The 22,288-nt window shown below is 36.4% G+C and overlaps 1 protein-coding gene across 2 annotated transcripts in view; it reads right to left on the bottom strand.

The window, feature by feature from the left end:
- Positions 1-22,288, bottom strand: part of LOC145685924 (delta(14)-sterol reductase TM7SF2-like) — a 58,006-nt gene that overhangs the window by 30,033 nt on the left and 5,685 nt on the right. The window contains exon 2 of one of the 2 annotated variants that reach the window (XM_081758693.1): positions 17,082-17,241. In XM_081758693.1, coding sequence (XP_081614819.1) covers positions 17,082-17,240 — 159 coding nt within the window. In that variant the 5' untranslated portion in view covers position 17,241. The remainder of the gene's footprint in view (positions 1-17,081; positions 17,242-22,288) is intronic. The other variant, XM_081758694.1, reaches the window with a different exon arrangement.

Below are 22,288 nucleotides of genomic sequence, written 5' to 3' on the forward strand. Positions count from 1 at the left end.
GAGATTGTTATGCATATTTAAAGGAACAAAGAGTGTGTTTGAAATTGCCGCACATAGGTTTTCGAGTGATTTGGGTGTTTTAAACGTTAAAGATCATAATCGTTCTGGGCGTCCTTCATCATCTCGAAATGACGAAAACCTTGAAACAATCAGTCAAAAAATTCAACGAGGGTCGTTGATTCACGATTGACTAAATACCACAATAGACAGAAGTGAGTTGGAGCTCGTGCCGGCAGATTTGACTGAAGATGTTGGGGCGTGTTGCCATTTAAAGTGACTTTAAAAAAAGTCTAAATCTGAGCCAGGATTTAAAAAATCAGACTGAAAGTGATAAAAACTTCTAGACAAAAAAAAAGCAGCATTTTGGTGACGCGGAGGCTATTTAAAATAAATAAATAAAAAAAAAAAAAAACCTTTGCAGAGGGCACGGGAGTTGAAGAGTTCCCGAGATGCTCCGAACAGTGAGAAAGAAGTCTGGAGAAGAGTGCACTGCATGTAATGCAGTATTTTGAAGGAGACTGAAAGAATCTATAAAAAAAACTTAAATTAATTCTTTAGAACAAAAGTCTGGTTTCTTTTTGGTTGCCTTCTACAGTACGCATTAGAATTAAATGGTCTATTAGGCAAATTGACCATTTAAGGACAGGGATAACCTAGAGTTTAAATAGGATGTGGTAGTTATGAAAGAGTGTAGCAATTTTTGTAGATTAAGATGAGTCTTCCACCAGACAACAGCTTTGACGCCTCACTCCAATTCTCAATCTAGACAAAGAGATTGGTGTCTGTTGGATGGGCAAATGATACCTCTGGAAGAAGGTAAAATGCAAACTCCACTTGTATCCCAATGGAGAGTTGACAAGCGATGATCATTGGTCATCCAGAATTCTTGGATTGTGCTCTTCCCTTGGTGTCTACTAAAATTCCAAAATGAAATTTCGTGACCTTTTCTTTTCCAAACCACAAAATTTAGTAACCTTCTCAAGAGAGTTATGGGTGCGAATTGGGCCAAATTTTCATGCATGCCATAGAAGTGTGCATCCTTTGTGATTTGGTACCGTCTAAAGCAGACCATAGACATTTTTGGTGGTAAATTTTGACATTTTATAGAACAAAATTTTGCAATCTATACTTATATATGTACAGATAAAAAAAAATCGTGACCCAAAAGCTAAATTTCTTGACTTTTATGACCGTTTTCTGATTTCGTGACGTTTTCATGACTTTCGTGACCGATAGACACCCTGCTTACAGGCCCGAAGGTACCAGCCGTTAAAAAACTAACGTAATTGTGGAAGATCTCACACCAGAGATCAAGTCTGAGGCATCTACCAGAGATAACCCGTCCAGAACTAAAGCGGTAGAGCGAAGTTCGGTAGTTTTTGAATAAATATCACGTAATCAGATGGTATAAGCGACTAGGAATAGTACTTGCATCCGTGGTATTCCAAACCACGCAGCACATGTCTCGGCCCAGAAATTAGAACTTGAAATTACATTTAATATTATCCAGGGATTCAGCAATTTCAGTCGAAAGAGGTAACTGTTTTCACTTAACTATTTATTAATTAACCACGGAAGTAAGTACACGGCATAGTACAATATTCGACTACACTGTTCGGGAAATAACTAATAACACTATGGCTCTCACGTCGTTAACTAATACTCATTGGTGCCATTTAATAACCACTGAAACTCAAATGTCTAACATACGAAGTCCGAAGTGCTCCAATTTAGTTTAATAATGCAGCGGACAGGAAATAATATAAGGATCATCCATATAAATACATCTATTTATTAGGTCCCGCTCGGAAAGAGAATAAAAATCAAAGTAAACTAGTGACAATGATAAGTATACCAACACACCCGCCGTTATCAAGGGTATCTCTCTGTTATACTAAGTTCAATCTATAATATCCCTCAAAACTAATAAAAAATTTACAATAGGAAACAACAGGTATGTTCCTACTGGATATCGGACGAATGTAAAGCGATGGGAGAATTTATTTTATTTCTTAAAAATTCGTTAAAATAAAATAATTCTTCAAAAGAGGCATCAAAAATCCCAAGTGCCAAGCTGGTTAAAATCCGACAAAATTTAACTACGCGAAGTAAATCACAAGAGTCACGTAAAAAATGACGGAGTGGTGGAAAATGGACCTAATCCTAATTAATATAAGTTTTGTGAATTTTCAGTAAAATTGAGAAAAATATTGGCGCCGAGGATATACTTAATCGGGGAACGGAGCTTGCATTCGACCGTTTGACTCAACAGGAAATCTTCGGTGAATCTGTATAATAGAACACCAAAAATTTAAGATTCATTATGATCGTACTATGGCCATGTCCAAAAGTGCAAAGTGCACACTTTAAGCATACACACTCGATGTATACAAATTGAGTGCACACTAGATAGTGTACACTTCGTCAAATTACCTTTTGATCCGTACTTCGCCTCTAGAGCCTCATTGTGGTAGAACATGGAACATTTATATATAAATATAAAAAGAGAGAATTTCGCGTGCTACAAAATATAAACTTTTTTTTCTCTCTTTCTTTTGAATGGCTTTCCAGTTATATTAAAGATGAATATATCTTAGAGATTGACAATATGGGACAACCATAAAATAGCTTAAGTGTTTCTTTGATGCATACTTCAAACATCAAAGAAACACTTAACTTCAACTTTGCCGTACCTGCACATATTTGACATTTCGAATCTCTCACGTGCAGATTAACAAAAGCGGAGCGTGAAGACAATAACTGTACACATATTGTGTTATGTGCACAATAAACTCGTAACAGCATAAAAGCGACGAAATTATTGGCGATGTTCTATTTTATCAGGCATGCTTAAGCGAGGAGGGAATATTTATTAATCCACGGTGAGAACAGTAACACTGGCGGTTAGGGTGCTGATAACAATGTTGCAGGTGTGACTTAATTTCTTAGTCCCTATGAGTAACTTAGGAAATTCATTGCCAGCGAAAGCAGGCAACTTACAAGAGCGTCAGGACACCGAAGCTACTGAAGGGAGCGCTATTTACAATAAAGTGGCGCAAAACTACTATGGGAAATACATGATGTATCAGATCTTTGGGGATTCATATTATGTAAAATCGCTTCTTGTACGGAAGATTACACAATAATAACACTGTAATTGTGCTAGTTCTACCATATTACGCTACTAATTAAGTTCTTTACATGCTACTCTTTCTTTTTGAATCTATAGATTTTATCCGTAAATCTTCGAAATAGTGTCTCCATATTCTTAATTCGCACTACAGTTAATGCTTACAAGGATGAAAAAAAAAAAAAAAAAAAAAAAAAGTGGTGCAGTTGAACATGTGGACCAGAATTTACAGGAACAAGCTATTATGTCACTATGAAATACCGATGTATAAGGGTCACATACAGAGTGTCCTATTAATGCGTACAAAAAGTTTAAGAGTAGATAGCTGATGTCAAACCAAGAAAAAAAGTCCTATGCAACTTTGGCGAAAAGTTTATAGTTTCGGAGATATAGGGTGCCGAAAGTGTGGAAAAATGAACTTTAGAAATCTATATCTTCACTATCCTAAACGATAGAGCAAAGGCGGTATGGTCAAGTCAAAGACATCGAATGTGCTCTATGTAAAAATGTTTACGATCCAATCGTGAAACCCGTACACATAAGATTCCCCAAAGGAAGTGGGGAATCCTCGTCAATTCTCTTGAGAAAGAGAGGTATAAATTACCGTGGTTCGAAGACTTAAAAACAGCAAACAGTAATTCGTTGTCGGCAATGTGATATCTTCAACGAATTCAACATGGCGCGGGAATTTTTTAATTAGCTATGTGGGGTTGCATAACTGAACATCAGTAAGAGATAAAAACATATGCTTTAGTTACCATAAATGAGAGAAGCGGGTTATTCGAGGTGAATAGGTACAGCACAGTGTGTGTATGCCTGCAATAAGAATTGGCGTGGGAACATGAATGAAAAGATGGTGCAGTAACCAAAAACACAGTGAATATGAGATACTACTAAAAAGAACATGAACACCGTAGTAAATACAAAAATGAAAAGAAATGTGTACCCAGTATGCGGCAAAATAAACAAAATAAATAGGGAGAGACTATAGCTGCATTGTACTCACCATAAGCAGGTTCTATTTGCCAAATTGCTGTTCCATGTTTCCAATATCCGCCGTAGTCGTTCCTGTGTATTCTTGGTATGTTCTCAATATGTCCTCCAACAACTCTCTTGTGTACTTGAATCCAACAAAAGTGAAAAGAGGTCTAAGACACTACCCCAATTAAACAACTACACATTTGTGAGACTCCCGCGTGGTTGAGTATTAGTGTTTGTGATGGGAAGGTCTAGTGTTTGTCACTAGACTTCTAATCACAGAGCCCCGTATTCGAATCTTGGCTGGAACAGGCGCTCTCTGTGTGTGTATAAGGTTGGGTGTAATGGTAGTAAGCAATAACTACATTCCAAGCAAACGAGTGTTTTAGGAAAGGTGTTCTCATATTAATGCTTGCTTTCCTTGCTTTTTTTTTTTTTTTTTTCTTTTTTTAACGAAATCAATTGGTATTTCGGTGCCACTATCTTCTGGGTTGCCTGGACGATTTCTCTCTCTGCATACGAAGAAAGTAAGCTTCCTTTTTATTTCCATCCACCCATTAGTTACATCTACCACAGTTTAACGTTATTTTGGTTCATGTGTACAACAGCCGGGCCGCGGGTCATATGCGGCCCGCCTAACCCTGTCTTCCGGCCGCTGGTCAGTTATTGAAAACAATAATTATAATTTTTCTCTTTTATAAAACCTGTGGAAATTTTCCATCGATCACACAGTGTGAAACGTGGTTACGCCCTGAAGACAAGCATTTGGCAAGCACAGGTACTTGGGGGAAATTTCCCTCGGTATAAGGATTGCTCAATATACCGACAAAGTTCTAAATACATTACTCTGCTCCTCTTTAGTGAGTAAATATTTTGGTTACCAGTATAACAGTTGTCTTGAGTTATTGTGATGTAAATTGCGATGAACATGTTCCATCATTTAATACTATACTATTCAATTGTTGTAAAAATGATATACCTATAGTGAGGCCCGCGACGCTATTTAGTGCTCTGTGATTGTCCCGCCCACTGTTCCAAGTTGCACACCCCTGCTGTACAACTTGCATGCTGATTAGTATGCAATTTTCCTCGTGTGTATGTTCTTTTTAGTAGTTTCTCATATTCTCTGTTTTTGGTTACTGCACCCTCATTTTATTCATGTTCACACGACAATTCTTATTGCAGGTATACACACACTGTGCTGCTGCTATTCACCTCGAATGGCCCGCCTCTCTCATTTATGGTAACTAAAGCATATGTTTTTACCTCTTACTGATGTTGCAGTTACGCAACCCTATATAGCTAATTACAAAATTCCCGCGCCATGTTGAATTCGTTGAAGATATCACATTGTCGACAACGAATTACTGTTTGCTGTTTTTATAATCTTCGAACTACGATAATTTAGCCCTCTCTTTCTCAAGAGAATTGACGAGGATTCCCCACTTCCTTTGGGGAATCCTTTGCGCACGGGTTTCACGATTGTGGCGTAAGCATTTTTGGATAGAGCACATTCGATGTCTTTGACTTGACCATACCGCCTTTGCCCTATCGTTTAGGATAGTGAAGATATAGATCTCTAAAGTTCATTTTCCCATGCTTTCGGCACCCTATATCTCCGAAACTATGGACTTTTTTTCTTGGTTCGACAGCAGCTATCTACCCTTACAATTTTTGTACGCATTAATAGGACAGCCTGTATATTCAAGGTCGATAAACCTAATTAAAGTAATATAGTAAAAATTTAAAGAAGTGTAAGATTATTATTTTATAAGCCTGCTTAGATGGATTCCTGTATATTTTATATACTCCAATACTTGCATGCACTGCACTACACTTTCGGCGCCCTATATTTCTTGATATACACCCGCTGTCTCTTCCACATGCTTCCTCCCACTGCGACAATGGCAACTCAGTTTCGAAAGAAATTTCCTCTTCCCCTGTATAACCATAAAAACTACTAATCTAATAAAAATTTATGAAAATTAGGAGAGTTATATATATATATATAATACAGTATGTATGTTATGTGAATGCTCTCATTTTCAACTATACGCATGGACCAACTACACTACTTGTTCACAATTGTTTGATAGTGGATATAATAATGGGATTATATGAATGAAGAAGAATTTACGAAATCTGTGATAAATGTGTAGAAACAAATTTTTAACCTGTATTTCACTTTTTTGTCAGCTGTCAAAAATGCAGAATGTACACAATTGGGCATATTACGGTCCCTCACACAGACCAAGTGACAGGAAATATGGTAGCTTTGAAAGGAATTTGTTTAGAATCAAAACTAGAAAATTAGGCCTATCTGCCTACGAATTAACATTTGCAGCTGTAGCCATAGAGTAATGATAATGATAATCTACATGTTCATTATTCTATCCTAAAGTTTTGGATTTTAATTCATATTCCATTAAAGTTTATAATTTACGTGCAAATAGCTGCATTACTGATAGTTTAATTATCACAATTAAGCTATATAAAACATGTCATACTTGTATTTTAAGCACAAATGTCTTTATAGCACTATTAAAGAAAGTATGTGGTTGCTTTCCCTACACTATTTTAAATTCCATTATATACTCAGTGAACATAATATAAATACATTTGTTATGATTGTAACATTTTGATAGTCTACTTATAAAATCATTAATTGGTATATTTATCTAGTAAATTATTATAAAATCAGTTCACAAAAAATTTACTTCAACAACATACATATTAAAAATATGCCTTTTAAAATTTTATTAAATCATTTTGAGAGAATCATTGTTCCTACTACGAGGAACTGCCATCTTAAGTACACAAGTGTGCTAACGTAGTGTACATCTTCGCACACTACGCACTGTGCACTTGAACCTTTTGACACACAACACTAGATGGCGCCAGTTTCGGAACGAAGTGTACTTCGAATGCGCATTTTTATCTTTTGGACACGACCTATGACCATCGTCCGAAGTTATTCCACTTAGTATCGGTAAGGGAAACGGCTTTGGCCGAGAAGGGTGTGTTGATAAGTTTCTTTCCTGTTTCAGCCATGAGGTTCTTATTATTGCTATTTACTTTATTTATTTATTTATTCTTATAGTCTCAGATCTGGACTCAGAGCCCTTTACAAGTGCTTCTTTTTGATCAACAAAACCGATACGTTAATAACTACTCGCGCTAGTGGCCTCCCATCGATTTTAAGCACATTTCTTGATCACACTTGCTACAAAATTACTCGTAAGCCAGGAGGCTGGTCAAGAATTCAATCAGACAAAGCTTGCAATAGATTTAACACCGTGTCAGGTTTTGAACAGAGGCAATTAGCCTTGATCGACAGTTAAAGAGAATAGTTTAACACGCATTTCTTTCTATGCGATTTTTCTCCTGACAAGAATCCAGAAAAGCGGAAATTTACGTGGCCATGAATATAAAGTTTGACTTCCACTGCTAATTTAATTATCTGTAAATTAAAAGTCACTTCGAACAAGTCATTAAGAAGGCTACATTCTTATTCTTTGGCATCAACGGTCCTGGGTTCAATACAATGAAAACGACGTGAAAGTTTGGACGGAACATGTCATATTATCTTGCTCAAAAGTTCAAGGTTTCTCTCCATTTTTTAAAAAGACATCATCCTCACATTTCACTTTCGTAAGTTACTACAGTTAAGATATCATACCAGCACATTAACATGGAAATCCTAGTTTGATCCTTTTACTTACATTGTCTTCACTTTCATTGTCTTATAGAAAATTTGGTAAAATAAAATCAACTTCTCCCTACACAAAGATGGCCATTGTGCAAACGGAGGTCACTTAAGCTTAGGCTCAATACGCTCTGTCGCGCTCGCTGATCTAGGCTCTGGTACCAATCCAATTACAGGTATAGAGCTCATACAGGTACTCTCTCAATTACGAGTATTAGATTTCCAAACTATGCTATTCGTAAGTGTCGGAAATCTTATAGAACGGCTATGTCGTCCGTCCGTCTGTCTGCGAGCAGGAATCACAACAAAAGCGATAAAAGACATCGAGAAACGTTCTTTTGGAATCAATTCAACATACCCAGAATATATTTCACTTCTTCCGCTTACCCTCTATTTAAACTGGAAGTAGCATACATAATCCATTTCCGGTTTCAACCCAATTTATTTCTTTATCGCCATACAACAAAACGGTAAAAGATAGCAAAAAATTGTTTCTAACAATAAATTTAGCTTACGGGAGGAATCCATCTTTTCCTGTATTCCTCTACTAGATAAGAGATCGACAAGTGAAAACACAGAAGATATACCAATTATTGATCAAATAATGAGATACGTGCTTAGAAAAAATATGACTGAAGAAAACTAAAAATAACTATTCAATGCGTACTAGCAATCGAAGGTATTCCATAAGTTCTTTTAAACTCCTTTCATTTTTTACTTGTTCGTTTGTTTACGTCACAGGAACTACCAACATTTTAAAACGAATACAAAACTTACCCGTCAATCCAAAAATATCTACTCAAAACTGTACCACATAAGGAACACCAGAAACTATTTACTTTATTTCTGAAACAAGAATGTCTCACGAAAAGGTCAAAAAGAGCCATTGCACTTCCGGCAAAAGTTCATCATTATGAACTTCTAGAACTGTAAAATTAGTTAATTTATTATGGAAGCTAACACAAAAAGGAAAACTGGGAAAATAGGTACAAGGTATGACGTTCTTCCGAATGTCTATCTCGAACAAATAACTATGCAATTCACAAAAATAAATGAAATTAACACAAAGTTCCAGAGTTATTACCTATATAAACAAGTATTTACAAATTACACAAATGAAACTGAGCACTATATGCTACTATTACAGTATACGAAACTTTACCTGCATGAATACAGAATTATGATGGCATCTTCAAGTCCTTACTTCCATTTTAACTTACATGTTAACACTGTCAGTTACGATAATAATCAGAAATTTTGAAACATATATACACAAGTAATAACATATTAAAAACTACATGATTACTGCACATTCTTGGTAAATTTAAGAATTTAGGTGTGAACTACAGGTATGGGAATAATAAAAATGGAAAAATAGTAATAAATATAAGCGTGCTAGATTTCAATACAGTGAAAACCAATTACTACTAATACAACAATTTTCAATTTAATCTGAATGTTTGTTCCAAATAATCATTAAAAGCTTACTACAACAGAAGAATAAATGCGTCATGAAACAGTAATCAAGTAATGATTTTAATTTGTGCTCTTATGAACAACTCGATACAGATGTTAAAGATACACAATGAGAGCTGCCTAGGTCAGATATATCCTGAAAAAATCAGTCAGAATGATCGAACCGAGTTGAGAAATTTCGTCATACTTGTCATCCAACCTGTCAATTATATACACTGTGTAATCGTTAAGTTTTCTGTTTCTTCATTTTTCCGGACTGAAGTTCTTCTTTTAAAAACAAGTGATTAAATGTGAATCTAAATATTGTATTCCACAGCCGGAAACTTTCAACATAGTGACAACGTGGACTTTCCACAATTGAGTTCGCATTTGCCTTTCAGTGGTCCACGCGCATCTTCAAAAAATGTACAAGATAGGATAATTGAGATATTACACTCACCAACTCCCCTACTACATGTCATTATTAGATACATTTGTCAAATCTGCGACTCTACCGAACTCAAAAATACGCTTCGCTACTATTATCCGTTATTCTTGTCTGATTTCAAAATATTAACCCCTTACGTGCGTAATTTTTGGAAGATTTTGTTGCAGGAGTGGCCTTATCCGTAATATTACGCATGCTGTTTCCTAGGCACAGGGTCTTATCCCGTAATAGAATGAAAAATTGATTTGTCCTTCTTGAGTTCTCTGTATGGCGTAAATTACTCAGGGGTGACGCCATTTTCAAACTTCATAGGTTCTTGCAGAATTAAAAAAGTTTTAAAAATTGATGCAACACTTTTGTTCACAAATTAAGCAACTGATACAAGATACAGGAGGCCCGTGTATTTACGGGTTACGCACGTAAGGGTTAAGCACGGGTGCCTCCTTGTAGCCTAGTACCTAACGCGTGTTCTTTCTATGCGCAAGATTCAGAGTTCGACTCGCAATGGGATACAACCCCGAGTAATGGCTCGAATTCCAGTATCGGATTTTGTCTTACATAGCTTCATTGCTGAGAATGAACATTAAACTCAGTCAAATCTAATCTAATGTTACACATGGTTTGAAAAATAACGACTTAAACACACTTCCTATGAAGATACAATAGAGTTCAAAGATAGATGAGAGCGCTTATCTTTTCTCTTTGAGAACAAGATGTATAAGCAGGTGGAAGGATTAATCTTATTTCTCCGTTACAAGTTAATAATCATAATGAACAATTTTCAGTGTAAAAAGTTTGAAGATGAAAACAAAAAACAAACAGAACTACAGATATGCTAATATTACTATAGTTTAAAAAACTAAAGAACAATTACAGACATTTTAGTGACTAAAACAAATATACCAAATGAAAATGATAATAGTTTGAAGTTTTTAGATTTGAGGTTTAACCGACGGGACCGACTTCATGATGAATGAACAAGAAATCACTTGCATAAGATCAAGGCAAACTTATGGTTAAAACTCTTTCTACTAGTTAAATTAGTGTTAATGGTGGACCACATAAAATTAAGAAAAGAAATTAACGAAAAATAATAAATAATACATACAATATAAAAGAAACGAAATATACAAAAGTAGGAGACGAAGCAGAATGAGGTGATATCGCAAAAAGAATAAATATAAAAAATTAACGAAAATATAAAATTAATGAAAAAAAATACAAATAATAATTAATAAATAAATAAATAACATAAAAATAATAAATAAAAATGTTAATAAAAAGAGAGCGAGAGATACAGCAAAATGTGTAATGAGACATTAAGACAAATAATGGGTTGTTTGCCCCAGGAAAGAGTGGTAAATTTGAGCGTTGAAGGGAATGTCGGTGACTGTTCATGCGAACTGAAGGAAGAGTTAACAGTTAAGTGCCACCTTTATCGCCACAATATTTGATGAGAGACCAACGTGGTCTCACACGGCACTTAACGTTAAGAAATCTTTACAGAAAGCAAAACTTACAAATGGGATATAAAAGTAAGTATTTGGTGATACGGTAATAAAAAATGGTGCCGATGACGTTCTTGGAGAGGAAGGAAACAGTCATTAAAGTAATAAACATGGAGGCACAGGTAAGCCACTTTTCAGTGATGGCTGATGACAGCGACTCTATCCACGAATTCCACGGATCTACCAAGTAGCCCGTGACACTCGTATCTTTGGGGTGATATGTGGTCTATGAATTGCCTCCTTTCCCAGTTAATGCTGGCTTTCTACATCGAAGTTGGCTACTTCTTTGGTTATCCATCTCTTCTGTAACAAGACCCAGCACTACTTGACTTCGTTAACGGTATTCCAGTGAGACTAGGTAATCGGATAGCAAGCTCTAATATTTCAGAGGCATAGAAGCAAAACCTGCTAAATCCATTTTTCAATTTTGTCAGGAAACGAAGAAAAAGTGACGCTCTTATGTTCCAGAATTGTTGAACAATTTTGTTTACTGGTCACTACTTCACGCAGATGAGTGAAATCTATCACTTAAAAAAGTTCAATTCTGAAACATAAGGGATCATTTTTCCTTCGTTCCTTGATAAAATGAAAAATTGATTTAGCAGGTTATGCTTCTATACCTCTGATTTGTCGGAAACTATTAATAAAATAAGAGACGAAAAAAATTGTACAGTAGAATAAAATTGATTGCTCCTGAGGGAAAACATACAAATTATAATTCATCAGCAGCTCTCTTCTTCTCTGGTGAATCAATATTCACCATATTAGAATACATGATTTTTTTTCCCACTCGGCCTACTAAACAAACAAACAAAAAAAAAAAAAGGCCTAGAGAATTGCATTCGAAAACCCAAATCAATATACTTGTTTTTAAAGCTGATTACCCCTACTCAATCAGAAGAGAAAAAAGATATCTATGATCAATTATATTTAATCACTACTACAACACATACACACATAACTATTTCAAACTACTAAATTCATATGATATTTGGGGGGAGGGTATACTACACTAACAAACGAAACCAATCTAAAGTGCATCAAATATTCACACCATGTGACCATAATATACTTACCGTAACTCAAGTCTTCTCAGTAGAAATATCTGGTGTCAAACTGGATTCCAATTCCTATAACACATTCGTAGGGCTTTTCTGTCGCTTTAGTAAGAAAAGCTATACAGGGGTTGGAAAACATAATACGAACACTCTTTGTAAACAATGCTTAATGTAGTGCTTCGTTTCCGCTCTGAAATGCTACGAACTGGACGTCTGGATATTTAGTGGTTACTGATCTGCCATAATGTATAGATTAAACGACTTAAAAATAAAGTAAATCATTTATGCATCTGTGATCAAGATCCACAAGAGGGTTAAGGAAATTAGGGTTATTGCAAGCCACTGTATCTAGGACCACGACAGAATATAGTACTCTAACACAATATAGAAGCATCGTCTATGAAACAATAATGGCAGCAAAATTAAACTCATTAAGAAAGGAGAGCTCGCTGCCTCTACTAAAGAGGAATGCTACGGAAGTGACTATTATTGCCAACTGACTATCTACTGAACTCAGCTAATGTTACAAAGATGCGAAAGAAATTGTGTAAGCAGAGTATTCATGACAGTTGTTACTTAAACCCAAGTAACAGGAAACAAATACAAGTGATCGCAGAAAATGAACAGGAAAGTTGCTCACGGATATATGTGGTGTGGCCACATGGGTCATCATTTCTCATTGTAGGACTATTTACGGAGAATATAAAAAGAGTGTTAATTACTTAAGAACAGACAAATACTGCACTCTTTCTGACAATGATGTCACGATACTAGTGTTCTTGTGTTTGGCGGTCATATCGTGATTTCACTAAATTCCACATAACCTAACGAAGGAATGGCTGGCATGGGCTGGAAGACTATTTTTATTGTTTATACATCCCTTAATAAATCGCGAAGGAATATTCGATTAAATAGTCTACCTACCAACTCATCCTATTCGAATCTGATCCCCAGTGGAAGCGGGATTATTGGTTCTATCCTCATTACATTGCGACTCAAAAGTTTACCCAGCCCCTACACGTGCAGAAATTGAGTACACATGGATCCTTTCCTCCACAGGCCACTCGGCTTCTTCTGAATACCTTTATCTATTTACAGTCGTAAGTTCTGTCACTAAAATGCAAAGTACTGTGGTAATTTTCAGTGTCGAAACTTAGCAGACACTATATGTACTAGCTGAGACGGTCTATTACCAGAATCAGATTGTAACTGGTGAAAAGTGAACTGCTGCCGACAATGCAAGATGGAGTAGAGTGTGTATGATTATCAAATCGCAGTTTTAGCATTATGTTGGTGCGAAAAGTGATAAAGAATACTACCATGTTGACGGACGCTTCGTTTCGAACAGCACGATTCAAACAAACGGGTGTAGCTGTTCATCGAGTCGTCCAAGATGTTCGCGCACAACAGTCATGAATACTGTACGTGCAAGGGTTCAACTCGATCCTTTGCGGAAGCGAAAAATTATGCCTCGTGAAATAAGCATAGCTCCATGAACTTTGTTACCTATTTTGCACATAAATTTACACATTACTGCGCATGAAAGATACACACATCCTTTAAAACGGACAAATTAAAGGAGATATGATGCATTCGATTCCAGGTTTTGTTCACCAAGTATGAGAATCGTAAGTACCGCGATATCCCCTTCGCAGATGAAGAAAAGTATTCACTATTGAAGAGTCCTTTAAAGCAGAATGATCGTGTGTACTCATGTTATTCCAAAGCAACATAAGAGAGGGTGGAAGCTGTGACCCCAATCTGCTTGATTTCTCTCTGTGGCAAAAGTTGGAGACTACAGTATGTCGCAAAGGGCAACGCAATATCGACATATTAAAGAAATCTATCAAGATAGCTGTCACTCAAATTCCACTGGATACGATTCGTGTCGCTATTGATCAAATGGGATCAACGTCTTCGTCGCTGTGTTGTCGCATGGGGCACTCATTTCTAATAGGAAAATATTCATTCTCAAGCCTTTTCTTTTTCTTCTTTGAAACTTTCAGAGTATATGTATATTACTGTGTTAGCGCAGTTTTATTTCATACTTATACGCGTGCAAAGTACTGACAGAACTTATGGCCGTGCTATAAATATAGTGTTAATGAACTAGACAGACAAACTGCAAGAATAAGGTCATTCCATGTGAAATCAACAAAGCCCACAACCCGACCATCTTAGATTTTTACCAAATTTTAGTATTTCGTAGGGATTGTCGAGATATGGAATTGTGCAAAGTTGTAGCTTCATGTCTGACGAAGTTTCTGAATTATGAGGGCTCAAAAATACGAAAAAATCGTCCACTTTGGTACACACACGAAATTTTCGGACAACACTGCTCTTGATCTAATTGGCGTAGAGAGCTGATTCTTGTTTTGTTTGAAAGAGCATAAAATAAGCTTTCCAACGATATATCGCATGCTTAGTTTGGGAAGAATATCTATTTAAGGTCACGCAGTATGACATTTTGACCTTGAACTTTTGAGAATGCATATCTTCGATTTTTCTAAAACTCGCATGTAATGTACACACAAGCTTACTCTATAACATAACGGAAATAGAAGTTGGGACAGTAATGAAAACTTTCAATAAAATTGTTTTTTTTAGTAACAATTTGTTTGTACCAGAGTTTTAATGTATAAAGCAGTTTGCAACACTGCATTTAATATAATAATAATAATAAAGCGAAAACTATCGTGTCCAAGCTGGAAGTTTTTTTTTTTTTGGGGGGGGGGGAGGAGAAATGCAATTTGCTTTACGAGCCATGTAGTTAGTGAAGTGAAATTCTTGCTGATGTGTTCTGACAGGTCAACTTTTTGGAAGTACAGTTAGCAATTTTACTTGCACACTTCTATCCGCTGTTCGAATTTTTAATTTCAACTGCATTATAATTTCACTTTCTGCTATATTTTGCTTCCCATACTCTGTAGAAATGTCTAATAATTTTGTGACTTTTGGGGTGCGGTTCAGATTCTAACGCACTTTCTTTGACCCACTGCTCAATATCACTATTTCCAGCATCGGTGCTGCTAATCATCACACTCTGTTATTATAGGAGTCGCACTGGCATCACAAGGTGTTGCTAGATTCTTACGACAGGAATCACAAATTTTAAATCCATCTTTTAGCGTTGAACACTTTGAAATCATCCACGGCAACATATTTCTCCAATTTCTTTTGACATTTCCATGACCTTCTATATTAAATGCATTGCAGAAAACTGTCTTGTTGAATCTTGACGATGACATTATTCTGCTATAATAATTCGTTAAATAAGACTGACATTGGAACACTGACTTAACAGACACCACAATCAAGCTTCTGTTTTCAAATACAAAGTCAGCACCAGCACATAAACACCTCAATCGCTACATTTGAAAGTGTGGACTGTCCCCTATCAACACATTCCTCTTACTAACGTATCCACACCTCTCAATCTTCCAAGCCTTTCTGTAGAAGATGACTGGGCATACTATCATGCTCTTGTGCAATGCTACAGTGTTGCAAACTACTTTTCACATTAAAACTCTGTCTGGCACAAACAAATTGTTACTAAAAAAACAATTTTATTGAAAGTCCCCATTACTGTCCTAACTTCTATTTCCGTTATATTATAGAGTAAGCTTGTGTGTAAATTATATGCGAGTTTTAGAAAATCGAAGATATGCATCCTCAAAAGTTCAAGGTCAAAAGGTCATACTGGGTGACCTTAAATAGATATTCTTCCAAAATTTGGCATGCAATATATCGTTGGAAAGCTTATTTTATGCTCTTTCAAACAAAACAAGAATCAGCTCTTTACGTCAATTAGATCAAGAGCAGTGTTGTCCGAAAGTTTTGTGTGTATACCAAAGTAGACTTTTTTTTTTTTTTTTTTTTTTAATTTTATTTTAAGCCCCCATAATTCAGAAACCTCGCCACACAGGAAGCTACAACTTTGCACAATTCCATATCTCGACCATCCCTACGAAATACTAAAATTTGGTAAAAATCTAAGATGGTCGGGTTTGAAATCCCTGTTTAATTTGTTGATTTCACATGGAATGACCCAATACATCAACTTCAAAATAATAATAATTGGCCAATGGTAAAAGATGCATAGTTTCGGAGTTAGGGTAACCAAAAGAAAGGGAAAAACATCGGAACACGCGATATTTCGAAAACAAAGGTTTAAGAAGCTGACGGGCCCTGACAGCGTAAAGAAAATTAAACCACGTTATCCAAAAACCTCTATTTTAGGAATGTGGAATGGGTAAGTAACAGTTTCCCCATAAGGCATAAGAAATTCCCAGACAACAGTTAACACAGAATGCGTCTGTAGGAAATCGGAAGGGTTATGGAAAGCCAGCTCCGTGGTTCCTTGTGCTGGATATAACGTGTGCTGTGACCTATATTTTCACGCATTTGGACAGTCATAACTCTAAAACTGCACTCTTTCTTATAGGTCCATACCAACTCTCTTCTTAAGTTTGTTGGTCTAGTTCATTCACACCCTGTAGAACCTACACACACTTGAGAACATCATTGAGGGCCAAATTAGTTTCTCTGGCTTTCACAATCTCCGGACTTTTACAGTCCTTTTGGATCTCTCAAGAATTTACTGGTTTCTACATAAAAACTGTATATTTCTTTACCTCCAGGTCTTAAAATGTTCTAAGTGCGCATTGGGTTACTCCTATATTAATTAGGTGTTCACATTATTTTATCCTACCCTTGTATATAACGCCGGTGCAAAACAACTGGTAATTTATGCAACCAGCGGGGAGAAAAAAATCTTTATTACACATTTTCTACTTACCTTAACGTAATTTTCGGTAATAGTATATTCTGTACCTTCTTCAAATAGGACTGTATACTTTCCCTTACTAACCTCCTGGACTTTAGCTCGAAAATACAGGGAAGAGCCTGGCCATTTGGCCATTACACTCTCACCTACCTTAAAACGTTCAGAAGGCATTCTGAAAATAGAAAAGGAAATCATATGTAATGAGAGGAGTTCAAAACCAAATAAACAGACATAGCTAAATAATATAGGAAGACTTAATACATATAGACGTTAAATCTAGATAGAAAAAAAAAATTACATGCCTAAAGATGGCTATGTTATCCGGTAATATAAAAATTATTTTCATTACAGGATTCCTACTGATCTGGAGAAATCTATTTCCTTGCCCTCTGGCAGGAACTTCCCTTTCATGACAGGTGTCAGATGACGTTGACATATAAATAAGGAATAAATAACGGTGAATATTTATATATGAGAACATTTATTCTATAGAAACAAATAATAATCAATTACTCATACGTACATTCCACTTACCACCCATAAAAATCTGAGCAACGTTCCATACTATGATCATTAATGGTATGGTTACGCTGAAAATGATGTACAATTGATACTAGAAAAAATATATTTTATAAAATTTCCCTGGTTTCCAGTCTTTTCCCCTGAGTTTCCCTGACCAGTAGGAACCCTGCATTATATTGTTCTAAACGTAACACTGTCCTTGTTTGCTTATATGGAGTTTTAATACCTTTTCCCGTTGTTTTGGTTGATTGCTTTGGAGATTAGTACCCTCTTCAGCACCGCGGTTATACGAGACAGACCAACAACTTAATGATGGGATCCGAACCACATGAGCTTCCACCGGAAATCGAAAGCCGAAAGTACGTACAGCCACGAGGGAGTTAGCCCTTTTTAATCTATAGGAGCCATGAATCTACAGTCGTAAAATCCTAATCAAAAGCTCTTGCTAAGAATCAATTCAGATTTCTGTCATGAGAGAAAAACGAAACCAGGGATTTTACGACTGTAGATTCATACATGATCTAATCATCCATTTATTACATGATCTAATCAATAGATGAGACGCTAGGCTGACGACCGGGAAGTCTTCAGTTCAGATCCTATCTAGGACTTGGTGGCGTTTATATTCATATGCTCATTTCTTATTATTTTGTTTAGTGCAGGGTGTATCCATAGGACAAAAAACAAAAAAAAAAATAAATAAATAAATAAATAAATAAAAATAAAATAAAATAAAATAGGAAAAAATCCTTAGGAATATCATACGCTTTATTTATTTACAGCTATGTCTACTACAGAATCAAATATTTCAATAAGCTAGACCTAACAGTGATGTTTAAAAAACTAATAATATAGCCTCAGCCAGTATTTTCCAACCCTTTTTGACTGATGACTGAACGAACACGACATCCATGTACATACTTGATTTTTAATAGTAATATAGCAGTGAACGGCTAGAAGTTTCTACAAAGTAGTGACTTTATGTAATACAGGATATTGTTGCTGCTACTGGAGGCATTGACTGCCAATTCTAAAATTTCGCAACACACCGGTTGGGAACCACTAGTCTCAGCAATAACACTACGCAGCAAAATTTCATGTTTATATATAAAATTATTCTTTAAAAGCACATCAGAAGTTAGCTAACATGTCTACTACAACAGTACATAACACATTCTACAGATGGTAGTGTCCTTATTGAAGAGAACTTCGGTATACTAATTCTGAAGAATAAAAGAGTACCTGCCGTTTGACAATTCGTGATGCTATTACTGAAATTTGATCTAATAACGAACGACAATTCATCTCTGGCCTGATTGTTTTATACGGAAACAATACACCGTTTGTTAATTTTTTGCCCCTCAAAAATTAAAGGGCAAAAGAGCACACTCAATTCTGTGATATTCACCAATGTGCTTAACATAATGCCATTTTATCAATAGAATCCTTTCAATTTGGTAGCTTTTGCCCGCATGATAGGTTTCTAAACTAAGCTACAATGTAGGTTTCACAGAGACTAAAAATCAATGTGGACGAGTAAAGAAAAGACTGTTTCAAAGTACAGCGTGTATCAAAAAGAATCATCCGGTTTTAAACAATAATACCTATTCTGTCTCTTCAGAGATGTGAGTGAACAACGTACTGTTGGAAAGAGGAACATCTCTAGTTGTACACGGTTTCCGCTAGGTAGCAGCAGTGTGCTTGAGTGAACGCCTACAGTCCTGGTTAAAATGGCATCTGGACAACAGAAAACGTTTTGTGTACTACGTTTTGCGGAGTGCAAGTCAGTGATAACTGTTCAGCGTCACTTTCGTACTAAGTATGGTGTGGATCCTGTTACTGCACAGAGCATTAGACGATGGCATGAACAATTTCGAACAACAGGTTGCTTGTGTAAGGGAAAATCACCGGGACGTCCTCGAGTGCCCAACACAGACGTGGAGCGCGTCCGTCAATGTTTTACACGAAGTCCGCAGAAATCCGTTCGTCGTGCAGCTCGACAGCTCAACATGCCCTCGATGTCCGTCTGGCGTTGTGTTGTGTCGTCGTTTACACATGAAACCATACAGAATTCAGCTACTGCAAGCTCTTTGTGAAGGTGACAAAGAACGGCGTATTGAGTTTTGCAATTTCATTCTTGGCAAGATTGCAGAAGACAACAGTTTTGTTCAACGCTTAGTGTTTAGTGACGAGGCAACATGCCATTCGAATGGAAATGTGAACCGCCATAATGTACGAATATGGGGAACGGAACACCCATATGAAGTTGTACAACATGAGAGGGACTTGCCAAAAGTTAATGTGTTTTGTGCAGTTTCCTGAATAAAGGTGTACGGTCCATTTTTCTTTGCCGAGAACACTGTGACGGGGATAACCTACCTTGATATGCTTGAGTATTATCTTTTCCCACAGTTGGAGACTGATTCGAATGATCTCATCTACCAACAGGATGGGGCACCGCCACACTGGCATGGGAACGTGCGGGGATTTTTAAACCGAATGATTCCACAACGATGGATCGGTCGCACTGGACCAAATGATGCAGCGTTACATTACTGGCCTCCAAGGTCACCTGATCTTTCTGTATGTGATTATTTCTTGTGGGGGTTTATAAAAGACTCCGTTTATGTGCCTCCGTTACCAAGCACATTGAATGAACTGCGACATCGCATAACGGCAGCTGTCGAAGCTGTAACTGAAGACATGCTAGCTGTAGTTTGGGACGAATTTGAATACCGCATGGACATATGCCTTGCATCTCACGGGGGGCACATTGAACACCTATGAACAGGTGCAATAAAACCTTGAGTTTCACTGTCATGCAAAATAAAAACTATTTGTATATGTTTATTAGTTTCAGAAATACAGACTTGCCAAAGTGGATGAATCTTTTTGATACACCCTGTATAATGCGTAACATTATGGAGGCTTTAGATATGTACTTAATGTGTCCTTTGAAGAACAAATCAAACAGAATGTGTCTCATTAACATTCATGTCGTCACTATAATATATTCAGTTTGAGTGGAAGAGTACGAGACGCAGCGGACTTTGGATAGAGTAATATTCTTATTATTAAATATTCTGCCTGTTGGCAGGCCTGGGACTAATAAAGGTTTGCTCCTGGGAAAGTTTCTTCCACCTTTCTCGATCTTCAGCATCCTCTTTTTACAGGAAATAATTCTTATTTTTAAAATCATCGTTCAGTTGTTCTTCCCATTCTTCACCCTTCTTCCATCTTTCTTTGTATGCCCATATTGACGAAAATAATTTCTTCGCGAGATGGGTTCAATCCAATTGGCCTTCCTACGAAATATACCGGCTAAAAGCGTCCTCTTCTCTCCTATTCGTTTAAAACATCTTCGTTTGTTACTCTCTCCCTATCAAATTTTTCTTCTCCATTTTCCTTCAGCACCAACACTTTCAAGCTCTTTAAATATTTCTTCTCTAACTTCCGAAGTCTCTAAACCATAGAATCCAGTACTCCATATATAGCAGTTTAGCAACTTTTTCCTTAGTCGAATATTAAGCTTACTGTTAAGAGCGATCTTCTCTTGTTGAATGCTTCTTTGGCTATGGCAATTATTGACTTGATCTCTTTGATACAGTAAGCGTCTATTGTCAAAATACTTCCCAGGTACTTGAAATTATCGACTTCAAGTTCTCTTTGTTCTACTCTAACAACTAAGGGAGCGTCACGATTACGTTAATTTTCTGAAATGATCTCTGCCAAGGAAGGAAAATATCAAAGTACAGTAACATGAATGTGCTAAGATACTTAAGACAATAATTTACTAGATATTACAATAAATTAGTCCATACTTCACTTTCAAGAGATTTATATACTGGTTTCTTAAATCACGTGTATTGCGTTATCAGTGTAAATGTTCATTACATTACATTCTGTATGCTGTTGAGTAGATATTAAGGATGAAATTAACTGGCGTAAACACAGTATAATTCACCGACAAACCAAATATGGTGAGGTATCAATCTGATCTATGACAGCTTTTTAAAAAAAAAATATTTTCCTACAATTGAAATAACGGTAATTCCGGCAACACTGCAATTCCTTATAGTTTTATGTTTCACCTGACGACATTACGTGACGCGAAATTACGCATATTTTTCGTTGGATATGACGATCTATTGGAACTTTGCATTGCTATTATTAACAAAAGAAAGGAAGCCAGTGGTATTAGCAAGTTAATATCAAGTAAGTGATTCATCAGTGAGACTATTACTCACATCAGTCAATGAGTCATCGTAAAGAGTTAAAAACAATAGCTTCATTATCACGTAAGAATACACGTCTATTTATTCCACGAAAGTGGACAATACACTTAGGATTGAATGAAGTTACAGTGACTGCAAACACAACCATTCGTTCATTTATTTATCGAAGGTTCCCGATGCAACTATCATTTAACATTACGAACATTAATCATGGAATTACCTATTCTAATTTGTTACTTTTTTGCAAGTAACTACGAGTATTTTATGTACTTTTTGACGTAATCATCAGTTTCCTACACATACGCAAAAGGGAATTCAAATAAAGCACTGCTGCTAGGATTTTAAGACGAATGTGCAGTTTCTCCTTGAAACCCTCTTATCCAGCAGGAGCTCATGTGGTTCGGATTCCACGTTAACCAGTAGGTCCACGTGTCATGTAGCCTCGCTGCTGAAAGGGACGCT

The sequence above is a fragment of the Thermobia domestica genome, chromosome 5 (assembly GCF_964235325.1).
Source record: "Thermobia domestica chromosome 5, izTheDome1.hap1.1, whole genome shotgun sequence".
NCBI lineage: Eukaryota > Metazoa > Arthropoda > Insecta > Zygentoma > Lepismatidae > Thermobia > Thermobia domestica.